Source organism: Chiloscyllium plagiosum, unplaced genomic scaffold (assembly GCF_037043375.1).
Source record: "Chiloscyllium plagiosum isolate Xiang-an unplaced genomic scaffold, Cpla_swu_hap1 HiC_scaffold_6, whole genome shotgun sequence".
In the NCBI taxonomy this organism is placed as follows: domain Eukaryota; kingdom Metazoa; phylum Chordata; class Chondrichthyes; order Orectolobiformes; family Hemiscylliidae; genus Chiloscyllium; species Chiloscyllium plagiosum.
Window position 1 is genome coordinate 3370074 of NW_028270144.1, and position 21586 is coordinate 3391659.

The 21586-nt window shown below is 38.4% G+C and overlaps 1 protein-coding gene across 6 annotated transcripts in view; it reads right to left on the minus strand.

Moving 5' to 3' along the window:
• tpp2 (tripeptidyl peptidase 2) overlaps window positions 1-21586 on the minus strand; it is a 108702-nt gene that overhangs the window by 16175 nt on the left and 70941 nt on the right. For 3 of the 6 annotated variants that reach the window (XR_015757377.1, XM_043691155.2, XM_043691154.2), the window contains 2 exons: window positions 4492-4637; window positions 1375-1471 (listed from right to left, as the gene is read on the minus strand). Coding sequence is in view for 4 of the 6 variants with exons in the window: in XM_043691155.2 (XP_043547090.1) it covers window positions 1375-1471; window positions 4492-4637 (243 nt within the window). In the remaining 2 variants the exon portion in view is untranslated. Of the gene's footprint in view, window positions 1-1374; window positions 1472-4491; window positions 4638-12978; window positions 13081-21586 lie in introns of those variants that run through there. The other 3 variants (XR_015757378.1, XM_087987841.1, XM_087987840.1) reach the window with 1 other exon arrangement.

The window sequence follows — 21586 nt, forward strand, 5'->3', positions numbered from 1 at the left end:
AGGTGGAATACTGTGAAAAGTTTTGGGTCACTTATCTAAGGAAAGGTATATTGGCACTGGAGGCAGTTCAGAGAATGTTCATCAGGCTGATTCCGGGTACGAAGGGATTGCCTGAAGAGGTGAGGATTAGATGGTTGGTCCATCAAGACTGGCTCATTCAGTATGTTCAAGGCTGACACAGACATTTTTAATTAGTAAGGACATCAAGGGTTATGGGGAAAAGTCAGGAGAGTGGAGTTGAGGATTATGAAATCACCATAATCTCACTGAATGGCAGAACAGACATGATGGGCTGAAGGTCCTACATCTGCTTCTTAGTCTTTTAATCTTATGAGTTAACCTTTGACTCAGTAAAGTACAGGCTGCATACAGGTGCCACAAAATGAAGGGATCGTGATCACTGCCAGGGTAAGAGGCAATTCACTGCAGGATGAGGTGCTGATGGTGATCAACTGCACCTTGAGTTAGGAATGTGCTGTTCACGCTCTATTTTAACATTGCTCGAAAGACTACCTGTGGGTATGGCAGCTTGCTGAGAGCACGTCTCTTTGCTGAGGAGAATACATACTCTTCAGTTTCCCACATGCTAAACTTGCAAAGAAAACTACATACGACAAATAATGTCTGGAAGCAATTTGTTGCAGCACAACATTTTAAATAAACCACAAAGTCAATCAGCAACAGCCAAATCACTTCCTCTCAACTACTCAAGTTTTAGCCAAATATAGGACAAGTATAAAAACATGTGCATTGATAACATACTTAATCAAAGTTTGGAAAATCAAGAGGTCTGTAGCCCCCAAAATAAAGGAAACTGCAAAATCCAATGTTTCCTCCAATAGAGCAAGATGTAACAAGGATTTCAGCAGTGGTGGTGGTTAGCTTGTGCTGCAAGTTACATGGAAATAATTATTTTTGGTAATTAATAACATGTGGGACTGGAGTTCATTCCTGGGTCAAACAGAATGCCAAGGTTTCACTTATTATAAAGGTGTGGCTAAGGAGGTGGGACCAAAAAAGCACTCTTCCATATGGTCATTTGGAGAAATGTTTGGGACTTTGATGACTGTCAGATAGTCTATGTGCACAGACTTAATTAGAGGTCAAGGATTATGACTAAGACGTGGAGCCAGATGATATCAGTATACAGTATATCATACATCTGAAATTTGACCCTGTGCCTTCAGATAATGTCTTTACAAAAAGAGGGGTCAAGAACAGATCTCTGGGCAACTTCAGAGAAGCCTAGGCAGTAGTTACACAGTTTGGAACAGCACAAGGTCACATCACTCACTGGCATTGAGGCAAGTTAAATTTTCTTAACTTTTGCATGTTTCTGTGCATTGCTAAAACAACTTTCAAATGTATTTTAACCTTTTCATTGTCCAAATGATGCAATCGTGCAACATATAGAGGAAGATGCGTAGGATAAGACTCTTTCAATTCTTCATACAGCGTATTCATGTCCAATCTAAAGAAAAACAAACAAATCTGGTGAACCATCATTGCGCTCCCTCTAAGGTAATAATATCCTTCCTAAGGCAAGGAGACCAAAACTGCACACACTGCTCTAGCTGGAATCTAACTAAGCTTTTATACAATTCAAGCATGACTTTGTTATTCCTGCCCTCAAAACCTCATGTAATAAATGCTAACATTCCATTCGCCTGTCTGATGTCTGTCTTTCTAACTTTGCTTCTCGTTTCTCTGACCTATGGTTATACTGTGTGTAGGTGGAATGTAACTTTTCGTCATTTCTCTATTCTGTTACTAAGGGTTGTACGCAGGTACTCTGTACCTAAGATAATGCTGTGTTGCCGACATTATTACACTGTAACTAATCTGTAACTGAAGAAACTGTACTTAGGTACCTTTGTCCCTAAGATGGCACATAGAACATAGAAAAATACAGCGCAGTACAGGCCCTTTGGCCTTCGATGTTGCGCTGATCCAAGCCCACCTAACCTACACTAGCCCACTATCCTCCATATGCCTATCCAATGCCCGTTTAAATGCCCATAAAGAGGGAGAGTCCACCACTGCTACTGGCAGGGCATTCCATGAACTCACGACTCGCTGAGTAAAGAATCTACCTCTAACATCTGTCCTATACCTACCACCCCTTAATTTAAAGCTATGCCCCCTCGTAATAGCTGACTCCATACATGGAAAAAGGTTCTCATGGTCAGACCTATCTAAACCCCTAATCATCTTGTACACCTCTATCAAGTCACCCCTAAACCTTCTTTTCTCCAATGAAAACAGCCCCAAGTGCCTCAGCCTTTCCTCATACGATCTTTCTACATAAGTGGAGACTTATAAACTTTTCACTGTACTCATCTGAGTACATGTAACGATAAAGCTAATTCAATTCATTAATAGTTTATGTATTTACATGTTAACCTTCAGTGACTTATTCATGAGAACATCCAGGTTCACATACAAATCTACAGTGTCTAATCTTTTACGATTTAAAGAAACACTGCATATATGTTCTTCCTACCAAAGTGAATAATCTCTTATTTGTCTACATTATATTCCATCTATTATATTCTTGCCCACTCACGAAATTTGTCTCTTTAAAGATTCACTGAAACTGCCTCAAGTCGCACATTTCTAGCTTTGTGTTATTGGAAAACTTAGTGTATTACCTTTAGCATTCACATTCAAATAGTTCATTTATACGATGGACAGCTGGGGCCCAAGTGTTGATCTTTGCAATAGCCCATAGGTACAGTCTGTCAGTGCAAGAATGACCCGTATTTTTTCCTGTTAATCAATTCTTAATCCATGCCAAATTATTAAGTCATATGCCACGTGCTTTAATTCTGCTAGCTGACTTTCTTTAAGGGACTTCATCAAAAGCCTTCTGAAAGTCCAAGGATTCACCAACTCTCCTTTCTCAATTTTGGTAGTAACATCCTCAAAATATTCCAGCAGACACAGTGGCTCAGTGGTTAGCACTGCTGCCTCACAGCACCAGGGTCCCAGGTTCGATTCCAACCTCAGGCAACTGTCTGTATGGAGTTTGCACATTCTCCCCGTGTCTGTGTGGATTTCCTCCCACAGTCCAACGATGTTAAATGGCCCATAGCGTTAGTTGTGTTAGTCAGAGGGAAATGTGTCTGGGTGGGTTACTCTTCAGAGTGGACTTGTTGGGGCGGCACGGTGGCACAGTGGTTAGCACTGCTGCCTCACAGTGCCAGAGACCTGGGTTCAATTCCCGCCTCAGGCAACTCTCTGTGTGGAGTTTGCATAGCACATTTTCCCCATGTCTTTGTGGGTTTCCTCCGGGTGCTCCGGTTTCCTCCCACAATCCAAAAATGCGCAGGTTAATTGCCACTCAATTGCCCGTAGTGTTAAGTGAAGGGGTAAATGTAGGGGAATGGGTCTGGGTGGGTTACGCTTCGACAGGTCGGTGTGGACTTGTTGGGCCGAAGGGCCTGTTTCCACACTGTAAGTAATCTAATCTAAATTCCATCCACCAATCCATGCTGACTAAGCTGAATCAGATCATTATTTTCCAAAAGTCCATTTATTGCACCCTTTACAATATTTTAGCATTCTCCCTTCTCGTGAAAAGGCTACAGGTCTGTACTTACCAGTGTTCTGTCCCTCCTTTCTTAAATAGTCAGGTAACACATATTAACTTCCAATCTTCAGGAGTCAATCCAGAATCACTGATATTGTGGTCTACCTACAGTACATGGCCAAGCAATAAACAGTGGCCCAGCCAGTGAATCTCACACTTTGGAATGGAGAATATCATAGTCCTAGGATTTAATCTGCAATCCCATTAATTTCTCCAAACAACTTTCTTACTGATACTGATTTTCTTCAATTCCTAATTTCCCCCTGTCTTCAGATCTCTAATTCAGGGAGATTTATAGTACTTTCCTTAGTGAAGACAGACACAAAATAAACATTTAACCCCTCAGATACTTCTCTGTCCCCCATTATAAATTCTCCTGACTTGTCTGCAATGGACTCACATTAACTTAGCAAAATGTTCCCTTTATATGCACTTGTGTAAACTTTTACACCAGTTTGTAACGTGTTCTTTGTTACATTCATATTCTATTCTATTCTCCCTTAATTTGTCGTTTCTTAGTCCTCCCTTGGAATACTCTAAAGTCCTCCTGAAATTCAGATTTATTACTATATCTAGCAATTTTACAGGCCACTTTTAATCTTACACAAACCTCAATTTTCTCTGTTAGTCACAGCCAACTAACCTTTTTGAGCATTTGTGTCTTTAAAGAATGTATAGTTGCTGTAAATTATGTCATAATTTTTACAAACTATTTCTGATGTACCATTACATCTTTATCTTAGCTAATTTGCACTTCATGCTTTCCTCTGTTTAAATTTAACACACTGTTTTTACATTGAGCTACCTCAAACATACTTTCAAACATAACGTAAAATTCTATCATATTATGGCCACTCATCCCTAAAGGTAGGTGTGTTCTGGAACAAACAAATACATACTTGGCCATCCAATGTATCTTCAGGTCTCTGAGAGCATCAGCAAACTCATCTTTTGCATCTTTCTCTTTATCCACATCTTTCTCTTTGGTTCCATTCTTCTGCTTATTTGGAGACGGTATAAGATGATATTGCACAGACACCATGTCCTGTTATGTAACAGAGAGAAAAAAATTAAAAATCCAAATATTATGACTCCATTAATTTTAACAAAAAGAAATACTTATTCCCAGCATTCACACTGCTTAAATCTTAATAATATTTACAAAGCTGAGATGTTTATAAAACTTAATTGAAAAAATACATTTTTTACTTGATCCAATCTCAGTGCTTGCATCGATTTAAATGTGATGCTACTGTGCATTCACTCCCAGTTTGCCCAGTGATGGCAACCTCCAAAGATATGAGACAGATAATTTTCAAGTGAAATCGATTTATTTATTGAGGAATCAAGATGTCTAATGATATTAAATAAGGAACTGTGAAGAAAAACACTAAGAGTTAAAAGCTAGGATTCAAATAAAAAAAAGGAAGCACCAGTTGTTGTGCTGTTTGCCTTACTACTCTTTAGATTGTAAAGAATCCCTTTGCCAAATAATGTTCTCAAATTTGGAATGCTTCTCCAAGTGCTTCAATGTCTCCATGGCTTGGTGCTTTCCAATATTGTTCAGCTCGACAAGACTTCCTAAGCTATCCATTCCGGAGACTCTGACCTTTTGTGCGTTTCCCTCCATCACTAATCATGTTCATTCATCAACATTAAATTCTCTGTGTAGTTCCCCACTTAAATATCTACACTAGCCTTTCTTTCTTGAACCCATACTTAAAATCTAGCCCATTGATTAAACTTTGGTCAGCTTTCCACTAGCTGTATCCTTTGCTTGGCAATGGCAAAGCTCATATCATGTACTTTTTTTTGTTAAAGGCACTTCAGAACTTCAGGTTATGGTACTTGGTTATGTTTTTATGATTAGGACTCCAAGTAATGCTTCCACTACTCTTCTCATCTCCAAGGGTCAACTGATCTTTCAAGGGACACTGGACACGAAATGTACACTCTGTTTTCTCTCCACAGATGCTGCCAGACCTACTGAGTTTTTCAGTAATTTCTGTTTCTGCTTCTGATTTCTAGCACCTGCAGTTCTTTTGGTTTTTGACAGAAATTTTGAACTCTGCAAATGGCAAGTGATACTGAGTTTATTCTTAATTTGAAACCCAGGATTTAAACTTCTGTTAACCAATGGCACTAACAGTATATATTTGGAATCTGGTCACAGATTAGCAATGATTTCATTCAATACCAGAAGGGGCTGACTGGCCTGCTCTTGTTTCGGACTTTATTTGAGACTGGGCTTTCCTTTACGTTGAGCAGGGGATTGTTGTTTGCGTAGGGGTTGAGAAATCATTTCACTGAAGAAGCCTGTTGGCTGGTAATGGGATATTTTACAATGTTCTGCATCAAATTTCAACAGGCAAGACCTTCTCTGTATGTAGGGGTGAAAGGATTGGCTGTTAAGTCCTTACAGTAAATGAGACTTATGGAGTGCATTTTACAGAAGGACAGCAGGAATTCATTTTATGAAGATCGATCAGCAAAGGGAAATCTATTGGTACCATGAGGAAGTATTAAATTGCGTTGTCAACAATACTGAAGACTAAATACTTTTGATTTTCACATTCAAATTTTCATATTTCAATTGTAAAGGTGAAACCACCGTAACAAATATAATTTTTCATTAATTCATGGATATGGGTATCTCTGGCAATCCCAGCATTCATTGTTCATACCTAATTGCTCTTCAGAAGGTCGTGGTGAGCTGCCTTCTTGAACCACTACAATCCTTGGGGTACAGGATACCTACAGTGTAGTTAGGGAGGAAGTTTGAGGGTTTTGATCCAGTGACAGTGAAGGATTTGTGATACAGTTCCAAGGCAAGATTGTGTGTGGTTTGGCAGGAAGCTGAAGGTAGTGGTATTCCCAAGTATCTACTATCCTTGCCATTCTAGATGTGCATAGATCCTGGTGCTGACAAAGGAGCCTTGGCCAATAGTCAGCATGTATAGAACCTCTAAGTAGCTAAGCAACTTGGAGGACACTTTGCTGCAGTCTATCTTGAAGATGGTATACACTGCTCCCCAGTGAGTCATGAGTGAATGAGTGAATGTAGAATATGGTGGATAGGGTGAACTGCTTTGTCTTGGATAGTATCAGGCTTAAGTTTTTACGGAGCTGCATGCATCCAGGCAACTGCAGAGTATTCTATTGCACTCCAACTTTGTCCTGTGAACAGCAAGCAATGGAGAGACAGGAGGTGATTCACACATCACAGAATTCCTAATCTTTGACCTGGTCCTGTAGCCACAGTATTGATAAGGCTTTCAGTTCAGTTTCTGGTCAATGATAACCCACAAGATTTTGATCAATGTGGATTCAGTTATTGTATTGCTATTGTATATTAATGGATGATGGTTAGATTCTCTCTTGTTTAACACAGTCATTGCCTGGCACTGTGTAGCATGGATGGTACTTACCAATTATCAGTCCAAGCCTGGATGCCATCCAGGTCTTAGGCATTTAAACACAAGCTATTTCAATGTATGTTGAGTTGCAAATAGTGCTGAACATTGTACAATCATCAGCGAGTATACCTACTTTAAGGATGGAGGAAATGTAATTGATAAAACAGCTGAAGATGGTTGGGCCTAGGACACTGTTTTTAGGAACTCCTGCAGAGATGTCCTCGGGTTGAGATGAATGATCTGGAACAACCATAACCATCTTCCTTTGTACCAAGTATGACCACAACCACCCAATAATGTTTACCTCATGATTCCCCCCAGTGACACTAGTATTTTTTTAAAGGGATCTTTAATGCTACATAACAATCAAGTGCTGCCTTGATATTAAAACACTCACTCCCCGTCCCCATTAAAGAGTTTGTCAAATGGTTTTACAAACAAGCTGGTTGAGTCAATTGTTCATGTTTTTGCTCCAAATAATTCACATGGTGTGCCAGTACTCAATATCCTCAACAATGACAATCAATCAATCAAGTGGTGCTTTGAGTAGCTCTGCCAATAGATCACATAACACCAGCAGTACTACCTGCCCTGATAATGCACACAGACAAGTCAACCAGGAGTCCTGTGACATAGTGCTAGTGGTCCTACACCAGGTACTGTAGATCTGGCTTCAAGGCTCACCTGCCATGTAAGTGTGTGATAACTTACATTTTAATTAACCTGTTCAAGTTTCACAACCATGGTAGGTCTTTGAATTATCAGACTGTACTTGCTTAGTTATTATTGTTTGGGTGGTTACTATTCTTAGTTCCTCGACTGTAATCCTGTTTTGTTATCAAGCAATCCCACACAATTCCTGAAGTCAATCTTTTGGTTTTATACTGACGATATTTAAATCTCTTGTTGAAAATGTTAAAAAAATGAGTTTAGTAATTGATAGGCAGACAATAAAGAGGCAAAGTGAAATAAAAAGGTAATGAAGATCACCGTCAGTTCAGAGAAAGACTTTCGTTGTGTTATAAAATTTACTTCCCGAGTTCTGTTTGATTAATTAAAAATTCTAATGAAAACTGGGCAAACAATTTTGGTCACTATTTGTCATAACATTCTCTTATCATTTACACAACTGTAGCCAAGTCACACAGTATATTTGGACTTTAATAATATTTTGTAAGTCCAATGTACATCATTAGTAAACATGAACATTAAACACAAATAGACACTACATTTTTGAAAGCGGTTAGGACAAATATGCAGATTAATATCAAATGCCAATAGTGACATTATATTCAGATTAACAGACTTAAACCAAAAAAAGGAATAACTTTCCATTTACAAATTTAGGAAATACTAAAATTGAACACAATTCAAAATTACACAACATAAATGTTTATATTTATCTGGATCCAAGTGAACTAAATTAAAGCCAGCGAGTGCTCCGAGCACATCAGGTAATCTTTTAAGGATACAACTGGATTTCTGTGCTACAGTAACATCACAATGGTCTTTGAAGAGAAATTCCTGAAATAAAGTACAGTTTTGCGACTATTTCCAATTACTCTGACAAACCAATTTGACATTTTATGATTAAATGTAATGATCTTCAATGTTTTATGCAGTATGTTCTTATAAGCTGACATATATTATGTGAAAGAGTGGCGGAAGCAGATCAATGCATTCAATTGAAAGGAGAAATAATTATAAGCCAGCTAAGAAAGTCTAGTAGCAGGAATGGGATTAATTTAATTCAACAGCTGTTCCAAAGACAGCCACAGGACACGTTAGATTAAATGGCCTTCTTTGCTGTTTCCATGATACCCCATCCTGAGACAATCAAGTGAATAACCACAACTGGGCCGAAAGTAACAGTCAATCACTGATTAATGAAGTGGACAGAAACATAGTTGGTAAGAAGAAGAAAAAAAACATACTGTTCTGATCATTTTCTGGACTGCAGAAGGCAATTGCTGCACCCTAAACCACCACTGGAATGGAACCCACTATCATTAATATATTTCATGTCATGTATGTTGTATAACTGGAAAATTTACAACTGTTAGTAAAATCAATCATAAGAAGAAATGGAATAATTTTATTAGTAATTCCTCATTCTCGGCAATAACCTTCAAGACTTGCCAGGGGTTCTTTGGTAGCACCTCTAAGAACAGAGAGTCAAGTGCATCAGAACACCAATTAAATAACATCCTGATATGGATATGTATCAATGTTTCATCAACATCATTGGTTCAAAATCCTGTAATAGGAATACCTTTACTTTAACAAACAGGCTGCAGCAACTTCGAAAGCGACTTATCACCACCTCCTAAAGCTCAGTTAGGATTGGCAATAAATACTTGGCTTCTCAATCACAGCCACATCATTGGAAGAAATTAAAACAAAACCCACAAAGGTCTGCTTTCAACAGTAATTAAGATGTAGAGTTTTTTCACAATTGCAAAATGCTTGCTTGAGGATGATCACTGCTCTGTCCTTTGAGTTTTGTTGTCATTTTTTTTTATCCCTTCCTTTTTTCCTCTCCTGTTCTTCTCCCATTTAAAAAGCTCAGATTCCATATTTGCCTCAGTTCAAAACGTCTGAGGCATTTTGTGTTGATGTTATTGAAGCAGTTTTGCTTTGGAATCAGCCTCTAGAACATCAGTCCCTATCTGCTCCCTACAAACCTTTTTGGGCTGTGAAAGTTTACAAAATTAAAGCAGTACAAGAAAAAAAAAACGCAGACCAACTGTATTTCACGATAAGTATAAAATGCAGCTGGCTTGCATAGAAGCATAAAACACACATAGTAGGTTCGTGAATTGTGAGTGACAAGCTATTTAGGAACATAGAACATAGGACATTACAGCACAGTACAGGCCCTTTGGCCCTCAATGTTGTGCCGACCTTCAAAAGTAATCAGATGCCCATCTCACCTACCATTATTATACGTATGTATGACCACTGCTCATTTAAATGCCCTTAATGTCAGCAAGTCTACTACTGTTGCAGGCAGGCCGTTCCACGCCCCTACTACTCTCTGAGTAAAGAAACTACCCCTGATATCTGTCCTAAATCTATCACCTCTCAATTTAAAGCTATGTCCCCTTGTGTTAACCATCACCATCCGAGGAAAAAGGCTCTCACTGTCCATTCTATTTAACCCTCTTGATTATCTTATATGTCTCGATTAAGTCACCTGTCAACATTCTTCTCTCCAAAGAAAACAGCCTCAGTTCCCTCAGCCTCTCTCATAAGACCTTCCCTTCATACTAGGCAACATCCTAGTAAATCTCCTCTGAACCCTTTCCAATGCTTCCACATCCTTCCTGTAATGCGGTGACCAGAACTGTACACAATACCCCAGGTGCGGCCTTACAAGTACCTTGTATAGCTGAAGCATGACCTCGTGGCTCCGAAACTCAATCCCCCTACCAATAAACGCCATCACACCATATGCCTTCTTAACAACTCTATCAACCTGGGTGGCAACTTTCAAGGATCTATGCACCACTGGACACAGATCTCTCTGCTCATCTACAGTGTTAAGAATTTTACCATTAGTCCTGTACTCTGCATTTCTGATACTTCTTCTGAAGTGAAGCATCTCACACGTTTCCGCATTAAACTCCATTTGCCACTTCTCAGCCCAGCTCTGCAGCTTATCTATGTCCCCCTGAAACCCACAACATCCTTAGGCATTATCCACAACTCTGCCTACCTTAGTGTCATCTGCCAAGTTACTAACCCATCTTTCTACGCCCACCTGCAGATCATTTGTAAAAACGACAAACAGCAGTGGCCCGAAAGCAGATTAGATTAGTTGAGAGGAGGATGCTAGATTAGCTAGCCCACCCACCAATGGAGCAATTGAGCTGGCTAAAGCATCAAGTGACCCAATATCATGCAGCCACAGCAGAGGACTCTTGTGGTGCAGTGGTAGTGTCTCTACATCTGAGCCAGGAGACCCAGGTAGAAGTTCCATCTGCTCCAGAGGTGTGTAACAACATCTCTGAACAGTTTGATGAGAAAATATCTACATTGCAACAGCAAGAATGCTTGGTGTTGGGGTTTATGGTGAAGTGGCAGTGTCCCTACCTCTGGGCCAGAAAGTCTGGGCTAAAGTTCCAAATGCTCCACAGGTGAGTCATAATGCGTCCGAACAGATTGATTAAAAACATCTGGAATCTTTGGTGTAGGCAACTGTTTAGTTTTAATTTCTAAAGCATCAGAAGGTTTTATCTTTAGAGGGTACTCTCTGCTCATTTGCTCATCGGGGCCTAACAAGCCAAAATCCCCCTGCCATTCTACCCAGCGATCTTCAAAACCCTACCCTCCACTGTAATGCCTTGGGTGCACAAAGCCTCCACCACAGTGAGACCTATAGTTTCACTTCTTTCCACTGACAGCAGAAGTCTCAGCCATCCACCACTCGTACATTTCTGACCAGCATTCATTCTGCTTCAAACAACAAGATCGATGAGCTGTACCATCAGCTAGGAACTTCATGATCAACTCCAGCAACAGGACATCCGACTGACACCCCGTGGGAGTTTACATATAACTGCTTTTTATAACTTTAATATTTTCCTATATCAGAGTACCACAGCCAGTCCAACCACAGAAGTGGGTACGAGGCAGTACATGGTTTCATAGAAACGTATGAATTTGGAACAAATGTAGGCAATTTGAACCCTCTTGCCTGTTCTGCCTAATCTTATTAAGCATCAATAAGATCATGTCTAATGCAATTGTGACCTCAACTTCTCAATTATGCCTGCTAGTCAAAAATCTTGTTATCTATGCCTTAAAATTATTCAATGACCATTCTCTGGGGAACAGAGTTCTAAAGACACTCAATCTTCTGAAGAAAAATCCCCGCATCTCCATCTTAAATGGCAGACCCCTCATTTTTGAATTCTGTCCTCTAATTCTAGTCTCTCGCACAAGGAATACATTCTTTTAGCATCCTGTCTGTAAAGTCCTCCCAGGACATGAAATGGTTCAGGAACCAAAAGAGAAAATGCTGGAAAATCTCAGCAGGTCTGGCAGCATCTGTAAGGAGAGAAAAGAGCTGACGTTTCGAGTCTAACTGACCCTTTGTCAAGTGGTTCAGGAAGATCAACCTCATTTTTCTAAAATCCAAAGAATAGAAACTCAGACTGCCCAATATCCCAGCTATAGGTTGATCTTACAAACAAAATAAATGATTACTACTATGGTATTGTAGTCAAGGTGAACTGACCAGCAGATCTTTCAAGAAAAAGTTTTCACTCAGCTACCAAATATATTTATCTTGCTGTTATAGCTGGTTCTGTTCTGTTGGCAAGTATGCAATTTCACAAAGATGTGCTGGGACATCTTTTACTGGGTTTAACTTTAATTTGAAGAATGTAGTGAATTAGAAAAATGTCTTTGGGTCTATTCTGGAAATGCATTGAAAAATTTGAATTTTGTTCCAAGCACAAACAGAAGAAGTGCATATAGTTCATATTGAGATGTAAAGGGAAACACAGATAACCATGAGGGCGTAAACATCACTCATAGAAATGAGTTGGATGTTTAAATTTGCATCCTGTATGTTTGCATGCGGCTCCAAAACTTGGTTCAAGATTTTCTGATCAAGTCAGATGTTTCCTGAAATGGGATGATGCCTGGATTGCAAAACTGCATTGCCTGTGGCTACTGCTCCTATGTGAAAATGGTTCCTGTAGGGAATTTTACCAGCATGGTTTTGCTTACTTGGAGTTCATCCAGCAAACTGCAGTAAAATTACTCAGTCTGTATTCACCTCTGTGAATTCTTAGTTGGTAATTGCAAATTACAGGTTGCCAGTAGAAGATGCTAAAGAATTTTGGACTGGGTAAGTGTAGTATGGAGGGCGAGAGGGAGTGGAAATAGAGAGAAAGAAAACAAAAAAGGGAGTGGGGAAAAAAACCAAGCCAAAAACCAAATTAAGCGGCATGTCACTACCTGCAGCTCCTAGCAGTAGTTAGAGAGCAGCAATAGAAGAGGCTTGGGGAGCAGGTCGCTTTCCCACCTTCTCAGCTGGGCAATTATGCATGCGTGGGGGACCTAAAAGAGGGGTAAAAATAATTTTTAAAATGGGGATTAAAAATGAATATAAATTAAATTACTTAGCACTTGTTCTCGAATAAATATGAATAGAACGAGAAAGAGATAACAAAGTGCGTCTCATGCAACTAGAAATGTGTTTGTCATCTTGAAACAAGTTCAATTTTATAATAAAAGTAAATGCATTCTAGGTACGCTGTAAATACAACAACTGTCCAGTTAGTTCATGATGGTTTTTATTTGTTATGCAAGCAGTAGTCTAATTTAATGTATCAGCCATGCTTCTTTTATTCCATGACTATTTTACTCTTTCTTAAATGTTAATAGATTCTGCGTCTCAGTCAGTTCGGTTACGCGTTCCAATTCTTCATAGTCCGGTGTACAATGTATCCTTCTGAGCCCTCTATCACCTTAAAGTTACCAATTTCCTAACCTTTGCCATGGACGGTTAATTCCTCTACAGTTCCACCCACCAACAATATAACCTGAAAACTCTCCTTTTCCTTCAATGGAAGTGTAACCAATCTCCATCCACCACATACTTCTTCCACTTGGCTGAACTTGTTCTCACTTTGAGCAACTTGTCCTTTAACTTCCTCCAAATAATGTACTGCGATGTGCATATGTAGGTTCTTAGTTACACTGCCTTTGTGTCACTCCAGAAAATCTCAAACTTTGCTTCCAATTTCCAGCCATCTCTCACCCTCTCACAATTCAACTCCAACTTATATACCTCCAAGCACCTTGTCCCTTTACAATCTCATGCACAATCTCAGTCAAAGCTCACCACCTGAATAACTGTCACAGCTGTGACCGAGTTCTCTTGTAGCACAGTGATAGTATTCCTACCTCTTAGTCAGGAGACTCAGATTAGAGTCCCACATTCTCCAGAGCTGTGTAACTACATCTCTGAACAGGATGCTTTGAAAATATCACAGACCAATGACCAGTGGAACTGATGAGCTCAGATGCACAGTCATGTTAACAGTACGGGTTCAATTCCTGCAACAGCTGAGGTTACCATGAAAGACTCGCAGCAGTGATGGATGGGATCGTGTCCCTACCTCTGAGCCAGGATTCCTGAGTTCAAGCCCGATCTACTCCAGAGGTGTATGATAACCTCTTTGAACAGGTTAATGAGAAAATATCACAGCAGTGACTGGAACATAACTATAAAGATCAATCAGCAAAGCTGATTAGATGTTTCCATTAAAGATGTATTTTGCCTCTTTGTCTGCATGCTTTCAATCAGACTTGAGTACCAAAGATCTTTTGAGGCTACCACAGCCTACTGCCATTAACTATCATGGTTGATGAACTATATCTACCCGACAGAATTTCCACTGCATAAATCCTGCTTGGCTTACTCAGCATTACGGAGGAGAAAGTGAGGTCTGCAGATGCTGGAGATCAGAGATGGAAATGTGTTGCTGGAAAAGCGCAGCAGGTCAGGCAGAATCTAGGGAACAGGAGAATCGACGTTTCGGGCATTAGCCCTTCTTCAGGAATGAGGAAAGTTGGTTACTCAGCATTACTTTTAACTGAAGATCCAAATTCCAAGCATGTACCAGAAATTCACATTATTCCACACAGGCTGCATCAAGATCTAAGGGAGACTGTCAAATAAAAAAAAAACCTCAACTCATTAAATTATGTTAAAAAAAATGCTTTTATCAAAAGGTAGCATTTACCATTTCTATGTCTTATTCAATCCATAAAGAAACTTACAGGTTTTAGCCATTGATGAAGTGATGGAGTTGTATTTTCTATCTTTTGTAAGTTAAGAAAACACAGCTGCATCTCAAATGTTCAGAAGTAGACGTGAACATCTGGGAATACTTGTTAAGATGGAGTACTGCCATATTATTCATGGGATAACAGTTTAATCTGTTTACATAAGCCAATGCCTTGATGTGAGGAGGAGGCAGAAGTCACCCTCTCTTTCTGGAGAGAGCCTGAGTTGTAATATTTTTCCTCTGCCATAAAGTAAAATCTATTTATTAAAAAAACTTCTCCAAATCTCTCTTCCTTCATTTGAAATACTCCTTAAAAACTATCTCATCTCTAACAAAGCTTTAGATCATGTACCTCTCCATTGCCTTCTGTGGCTTGGTTTGAAATTGTGATTTATAATGCCATGGGACACCTTATTACATCAGATATCAAGTGTTGTGCTCAATACCGACAGTCAATATGACCTACCCTGATAAGCATTAGCAGATGAAGTAAAGAAAATAATTCTTTAGAGTAATATTCTGCAATTTGGCCAGTAATAACTTTACTATTAATTAAACAAAATGCATAGACTGCTAGTGCAGTCAACAGCAAATGCATAACCGCATTACAGATTGCTTTCATTCCTTAACATATTAAAAAAAATTTAAAAATGATGGAGTTGTTTCAACTTATGAATATAAACACAATACTTATTCACAGGTAAGTTTTGCTTTTCTTCAGAAACAATTGACGAAGCTGCTTAACTATTACTTTCTCAGTAATGCACAAAGGTGGGTGAATTTAACCTGCTCACAAATCACCTGATGGGACTGTTCTCTTAACCTCAGAAACATAAGCTCGCTGCAGCTGGGGCAGAGAACTTAACTGACATAGTTTCAATATCATCAGTGTATGGAAAACCAAATAAAATGACCAACACTGCATTACATTCTTGTATACTTTATCAAAACATTCCAGAAAAGGCAGAGGGATGGCAAAAAGCACTAATAGCAGGAAGTTGGAAGAGTTAGAGAAAGTATTTGCAGGCATAAAAGACTAAACTTTAGTAAATGTCTAGAAGCTAGAGAGAGAAAAATACAAAGCAGAAGAGAATTGCTTGGGACAGAGTTTTGAGAAGATTTGGGACAGATTGTGAATGTCAGAAAGGCTCTGCCACTGGTGATGGAATAGATACACAGTAGACCAAAGTTTGAAAAAAAAAAGGTAGATTAGGCATAAGTACAGTGAAAATAAACAAAATATTGGGATGATGAGGAATCAGCGCAAGTCTATTTAACAGAGAGGGACTTAGTACAGGATATAACATGGAAGGTACAGGTTTAAATAGGTTAGAGTTTGTGTGCTTCAGACTTCTGTGGGAGGGAGGAGAGGATTGGAATGGTCAAGTCCAGAAGCAATGAAGGAAGGAGGGAGTATCAGCATCGGTGGGGAAGTGGCATGGATACTGAATGGCAATATTACACTGTGGAAATAGGAATCTGTCACTCATTCTCTGGTCAAACAGAGATCAAGTTCAGCCAGAGCAGGTAGCTGGTAATCCAAACAGGGTTTGGCTATTAAGATTCTGGTGAGAATTAACTAGATTGCTTTAATGTTGAAAGTGTTCAGCTTGGAGCAGTACTAGCGCATCTTGGTGTCAAACATTTTAAACAGATAGCACACAGGCAAAGTCAGTGCAACAACAGAGATGTAAAGCTGAGCATCATTTCATGATCTATGTGAATACATTATACAAAAGCCATCAGCTGGTCAATCAACTGCAGGAATTCCCTCAACAGCTGGGAGGAAACCAAGGTCATATGCTGTTGGCCAAGACCTTTCATCGCTCTCTTTCATCAATAAATTTACCAGTTTCAAAAAGAGTAATCACCAATTTGTTAATTCACCAATATTGAAAAGTATTACTCAATGGCCTTCATTCCACTGAATACTTCTTGGAGCGTCCATCATCCTGCATTGGGGAATGTCACAATCAAAACAAGTCTAGAAACAAAAGAACTAAATCCCACATAGTGCCTGTAAGATAGACAATGGCAAATGTCTCTGAATAACCCACTTAATTAGTTTATGTTTCATATTTTGTAACAAATAACTGTCTTACATGTTTAAGTGAAAAAGGATCATGAGATGGGGTAAAATAAAATGATAGAAAATAATATTATCAGAGCTTACAAAGATTTTGGACCAATCCAAAATGCATCAAAATAACATTTGTACTTTTCTCTGTAAATGCAACCTGACTGCTGACTTTAAAAGACAGTCTTCTCTGAAAAGCCCAACTATAAAATATAGAGATCACTCAGATCAGACTTAAATTTTTCTGATTATTGCTTATTACTTTCTGACTAATATTTTCTTCTCTTATCAATCTCCTCTTTCTAAAGGAGTAATGTCTTATCTTGTTAAATTTCCACAAGTACCTCACATGAACAGCCACTACTCGCAGATGAGCATTAATTTCAAACGCTACAAAGCCATTTGACAACAATGGGCATCACATCCAAGTTGAATCCTGTTTTCACTCAATACACGACACTTTCAGTATGGATCACTGAGTAACAATGTGAAGTAAGAATCTAGAAAATCAGTCATAATAAATCAAAGCCCATATATTGTTGGAATTAAGTTAAGATGAGGTAGTGTAAGAGTAAAGCACAAGCCGGACTAATTTAATCACTTTAATTTCCGGGTGAAGGAATCTTGAATTTATTCTTTTTATACTTATATTTTCTCCATTTTTAGATTTGCTCCAACATTCATACCACATGTTTGCTGGAAAGCAATCCAGAACAGAAAGTTCCATCAGAAGTTTTACTGACTGATTTATTATAGATTATATATGAAAGATGCACCTGATGGGCCTTATGGTTTTTCCCACGTTTCATGCTTTATTGTTTTCTTACTCCAAGCTAAACTTTCACTGCAGTAGGTAAATAATGCTGTAATGTTCAACAAAGATGAAACAAACTCTTTACAGGTGCTTACAATACTCCAGTAACTCCAGTCCAACTAACCTAAATCCCACTCTTATCTGTTGTCCACATGTACCTAGTTCTTGCAAGTATCAATACAGGATATTTCAGTTATTGTCCTGGTAGAAGCAAGAACATTCCAGATGTCAATTCTGGGAGTGTCTAGCCTTTTGTGATTGAATGGCACACTGACTAATGCCTTTATCTAATGGTAAGCTGAGGAAAATAAGTACAAGAGTCTAAAATAATAGAAGAAAAATTCTATCAACAGAGCGAGTCACAGCTGCCAAGAAAATTAAACAAAGCATACATTAGTGCTATTGCAAGTGAAAGATGCTAAGATCTTATTGGACAGTACAAAGAAGATATTGGTGAGAAGTTTAGAAGAAATTCTGACAATTTAGTTACTTTCTATAGCAACAAATAAATTTTCCCATACTTTGATTCAGTAATAAATAACGTAATGAATTAAATTGCTCTGCTTAAAAATGTTCAAATTATCAGATTCACTGAAATTAAGCAACTTTGAATAAATAGCAGACTACATTTGCCTTTCTGGAGTATCATAGCACTGTATATGCAACGTAATGGACATTTATTACGCAGCAATAATAGCCCATGTCTGGAAAATAAAACCAGCAATGTAGAGAAACCATAATATCGTTCAAGGAGGAACATCAGCCAATAAGATTCATGTTCCATCCTGCAAGAACAAAGTTTGAATATTTGTGGTTGTCAGTAATATTTTCCTAAACATCAGCAAAGTGGCAAAGTTTTTACAGGATTACAAATAATATACTGCACATTTAGCCCAACCAGTCAATGCTGGTGTGCATTCCACTAGTGCCTCTTCCTAGCTTTCCTCATGTAAATCTATTATAATCTTCAACTTGCTTCTCCCTCAAATCCTTGTCAAGGTTCCACACCTTGTATCTAGAAAATATCTATAATATTTGCTGCAGCCACTCCCAGGGATAGCAAATTCTACATTCTCACTACTCTGCCAATAAAGGATTTGCTTCTGAAGACATCACTGGATTTTTTGGTGACTAAATCACATTGACAGCTTCTAGTTAACTCTTCCCCACAAGAAGAAAATATTCTCCCTGTATCCACACTGTGAAAACTTTTCATGATTGTCAAGGTCTATTAGGTTATCCTTCAGACTTCTTTTTATAATAGAAAAAGGTGTCAGTCCTTATCTCATGTATATATACGTGTGTGTGTGTGTGTGTGTGTACAGCACAAGTATTTCCAGTGTCACACTTGTAAATGTTCTCTCCATTCTCTTCACTGTCTTTATATTCTTCCAATAATATAGTGATCAGAATAGCATACAGTACTCTTAATTGTAGTCTAATCATAGTTTGATACAGGTTTAGCATAATTTCCCTACTTTTCAAAAGACAAATTCTGAGATATTGGCAATTGGAAATATAAACAGAAAACACTGGAAATGTTCATCAGATCAGGCAGCATCTGTGGAAAGAAACATCACTGACATCAACATTTTTTTCTTGTTTTCTTTTATTCTTTCATGGGATACGAGTGCTGCAAATAAGGCCAGCATTTGTTATCCATCCCTAATTGCCCTTGAACTGAATGGCCTGCTCAGCCATTTCCAAAGGCAGTTAAGAATCAATGACATTGCTGGACTCTGCAGTCACACATAGGATAGACTGGGTAAGAACATCAGATTTCTTTCCCTGCAGGACATTAGTGAACCAGACGGGTTTTGTGACAATGACATTTTCAATTCTAGAATTACTAATTGAATTTAAGTGCTATTAGCTGCAGCAGTGGGGTTTGAATCATCACAGGTCCATCATTAGCCTAGCTGTCTGGATTATTACTGCTGTGACTTTACTACCATGTCACCATTTCCCCAAACTTGTTTCTTTACATCAATGTTGCCTAAACTGTTCAGTATTTCTCTCACTCTCAGTTTCTATTCCCTACTTTTCAATCAGATTCCTCTCAGAAGGAGGCTGAGTACACGGCTTTATTTTCTCCAAGTAATCTCCTGATTTGTGGTGCAAGCTTCAGTCATTCACCCAACCACCTACACTTTCATCTTACAAATAATATGTGACTTCCTCAGGCTTCCTACTGAAAAAGAAGCTTCTTCATATTTATCGGCCTTGAATTTTATTTTTCTATTGTTTGCCCATTCTGCAAGTCTATTAATACCCTCCTGTGATTTGTTGCAGTTCTCCTCAGTATTTACGAGCTCCGAATTTAGTGTCATTTGTATATTTGTGAAGTGTGCTTTAGATTCCAGACTCTACATCATTAAACTTTCCACTTTCTGTCACTTTTAATAATGATCCCACTCTGTGTCTTAAAGTCAATTAGTTTACTGCTGTTAATCTTCTCTGACTCCACATGTTCTCTGATTTTATTTATTAGTCTATTACGAGGAACCTCATTAAAGGTCCTGGGAAAATCCAGATAAATTGTATCTACTGCATTAATATTGTTACGACATGGGGTAAACCTCTCTGCTAATTTTAAACCAGCAACACAGAAAAGATTTATCCCGTGCAGTGATCAGTGAAAATTCGAGGGGCCAAGAACAATTTAAAGTATAAATTAACTTTCTTTCTTAAAGTATAACAGAGAATAATTAACAACTACTGACAACTCCTTCCTCTAACCCTCTTTTACTTTCCCCTCTATAATACTAGTCCGATAAAATCCCCTAGTAAGATTTACCGAAACTTCAAATTTCAACACCAACCAGCTATCGAATCTTCCCATTGTATCCTCCTTTGGAGATTTTCTTCTTCTTAGGGATTTCTGTTTCACAGGTCATTGATAGATAAAGGTACCTTTAAGAGAGCCTTGTTTTGGGCAGTCTGTACATGCAGGTGGCTTGGCAGTTCTCCCCCAACTGTTCAATTTTCCCCAGTCTTATACCCCTAAAGGATCAGATCATTTCATTGGTTATTAATATTGTCAATATCCTAAATTCAAACTTGATTGGAGGTTGGTATTTTGGGGTATAATTTAAACTGATTGGCCGAATTTGAATTTGCTTTTGTCTCCAGGCAAAAGAGCCATTTCTAGCCGTTCTGAATCAAAAGTTACATGGTAAATTCTCCAGACTCTTTGTGCTTCTCTAAGTACTTGGTTGCTTTCAACTTTCTTAAAGGTACAATACCTCTTATACCTTCATAGCAACATTGTCTATTCCCTCTGATGGACAGTAAAGCTGATTTTAAATGTTTTTCTATTCTCTCCTTTTCAAGGGATTATGTTACTTTTACATTGATGTTAAATTGATTAGTCTATAACTTCACGGGAACGTCCTTCATAACTACTGGAATTGCATTAGCTACCCACCAGTCTTCTGGCACTATACATATTTAATAACTTATTAGAAAAAAAACAATGCCTCTTTAAGAAGAGCTACCAAAACCATGAGAGATTTTTTTTTCTAAATGTGTTATATTGAATGAATTCTGCATCATACCAGAACATCATCAGACTCATCATAATGCAGTAACAGAAGCTTTGTTTCTGAAACCATCTTCTGACATTGATTTTTTTTCACAAGCCAGTTATCATATCAAAACTTAAATTTGGCTAATGGTTTCATTAAGTGTTCAGCAGCTAATCTGCCTTCTGTTAATGAAGCACAAGATTTAGATAATAATGAAATAATCTCAGATTCACAATCATGCTCAACACCAAAGGTGACGCCAAACATTAAATATAGAGCATTATTCTAAAGGCCAAGTCTCTAGAAATCTTTTTACAACTCATTAATTCTTTAACAAATGCAAGTGTTTGCA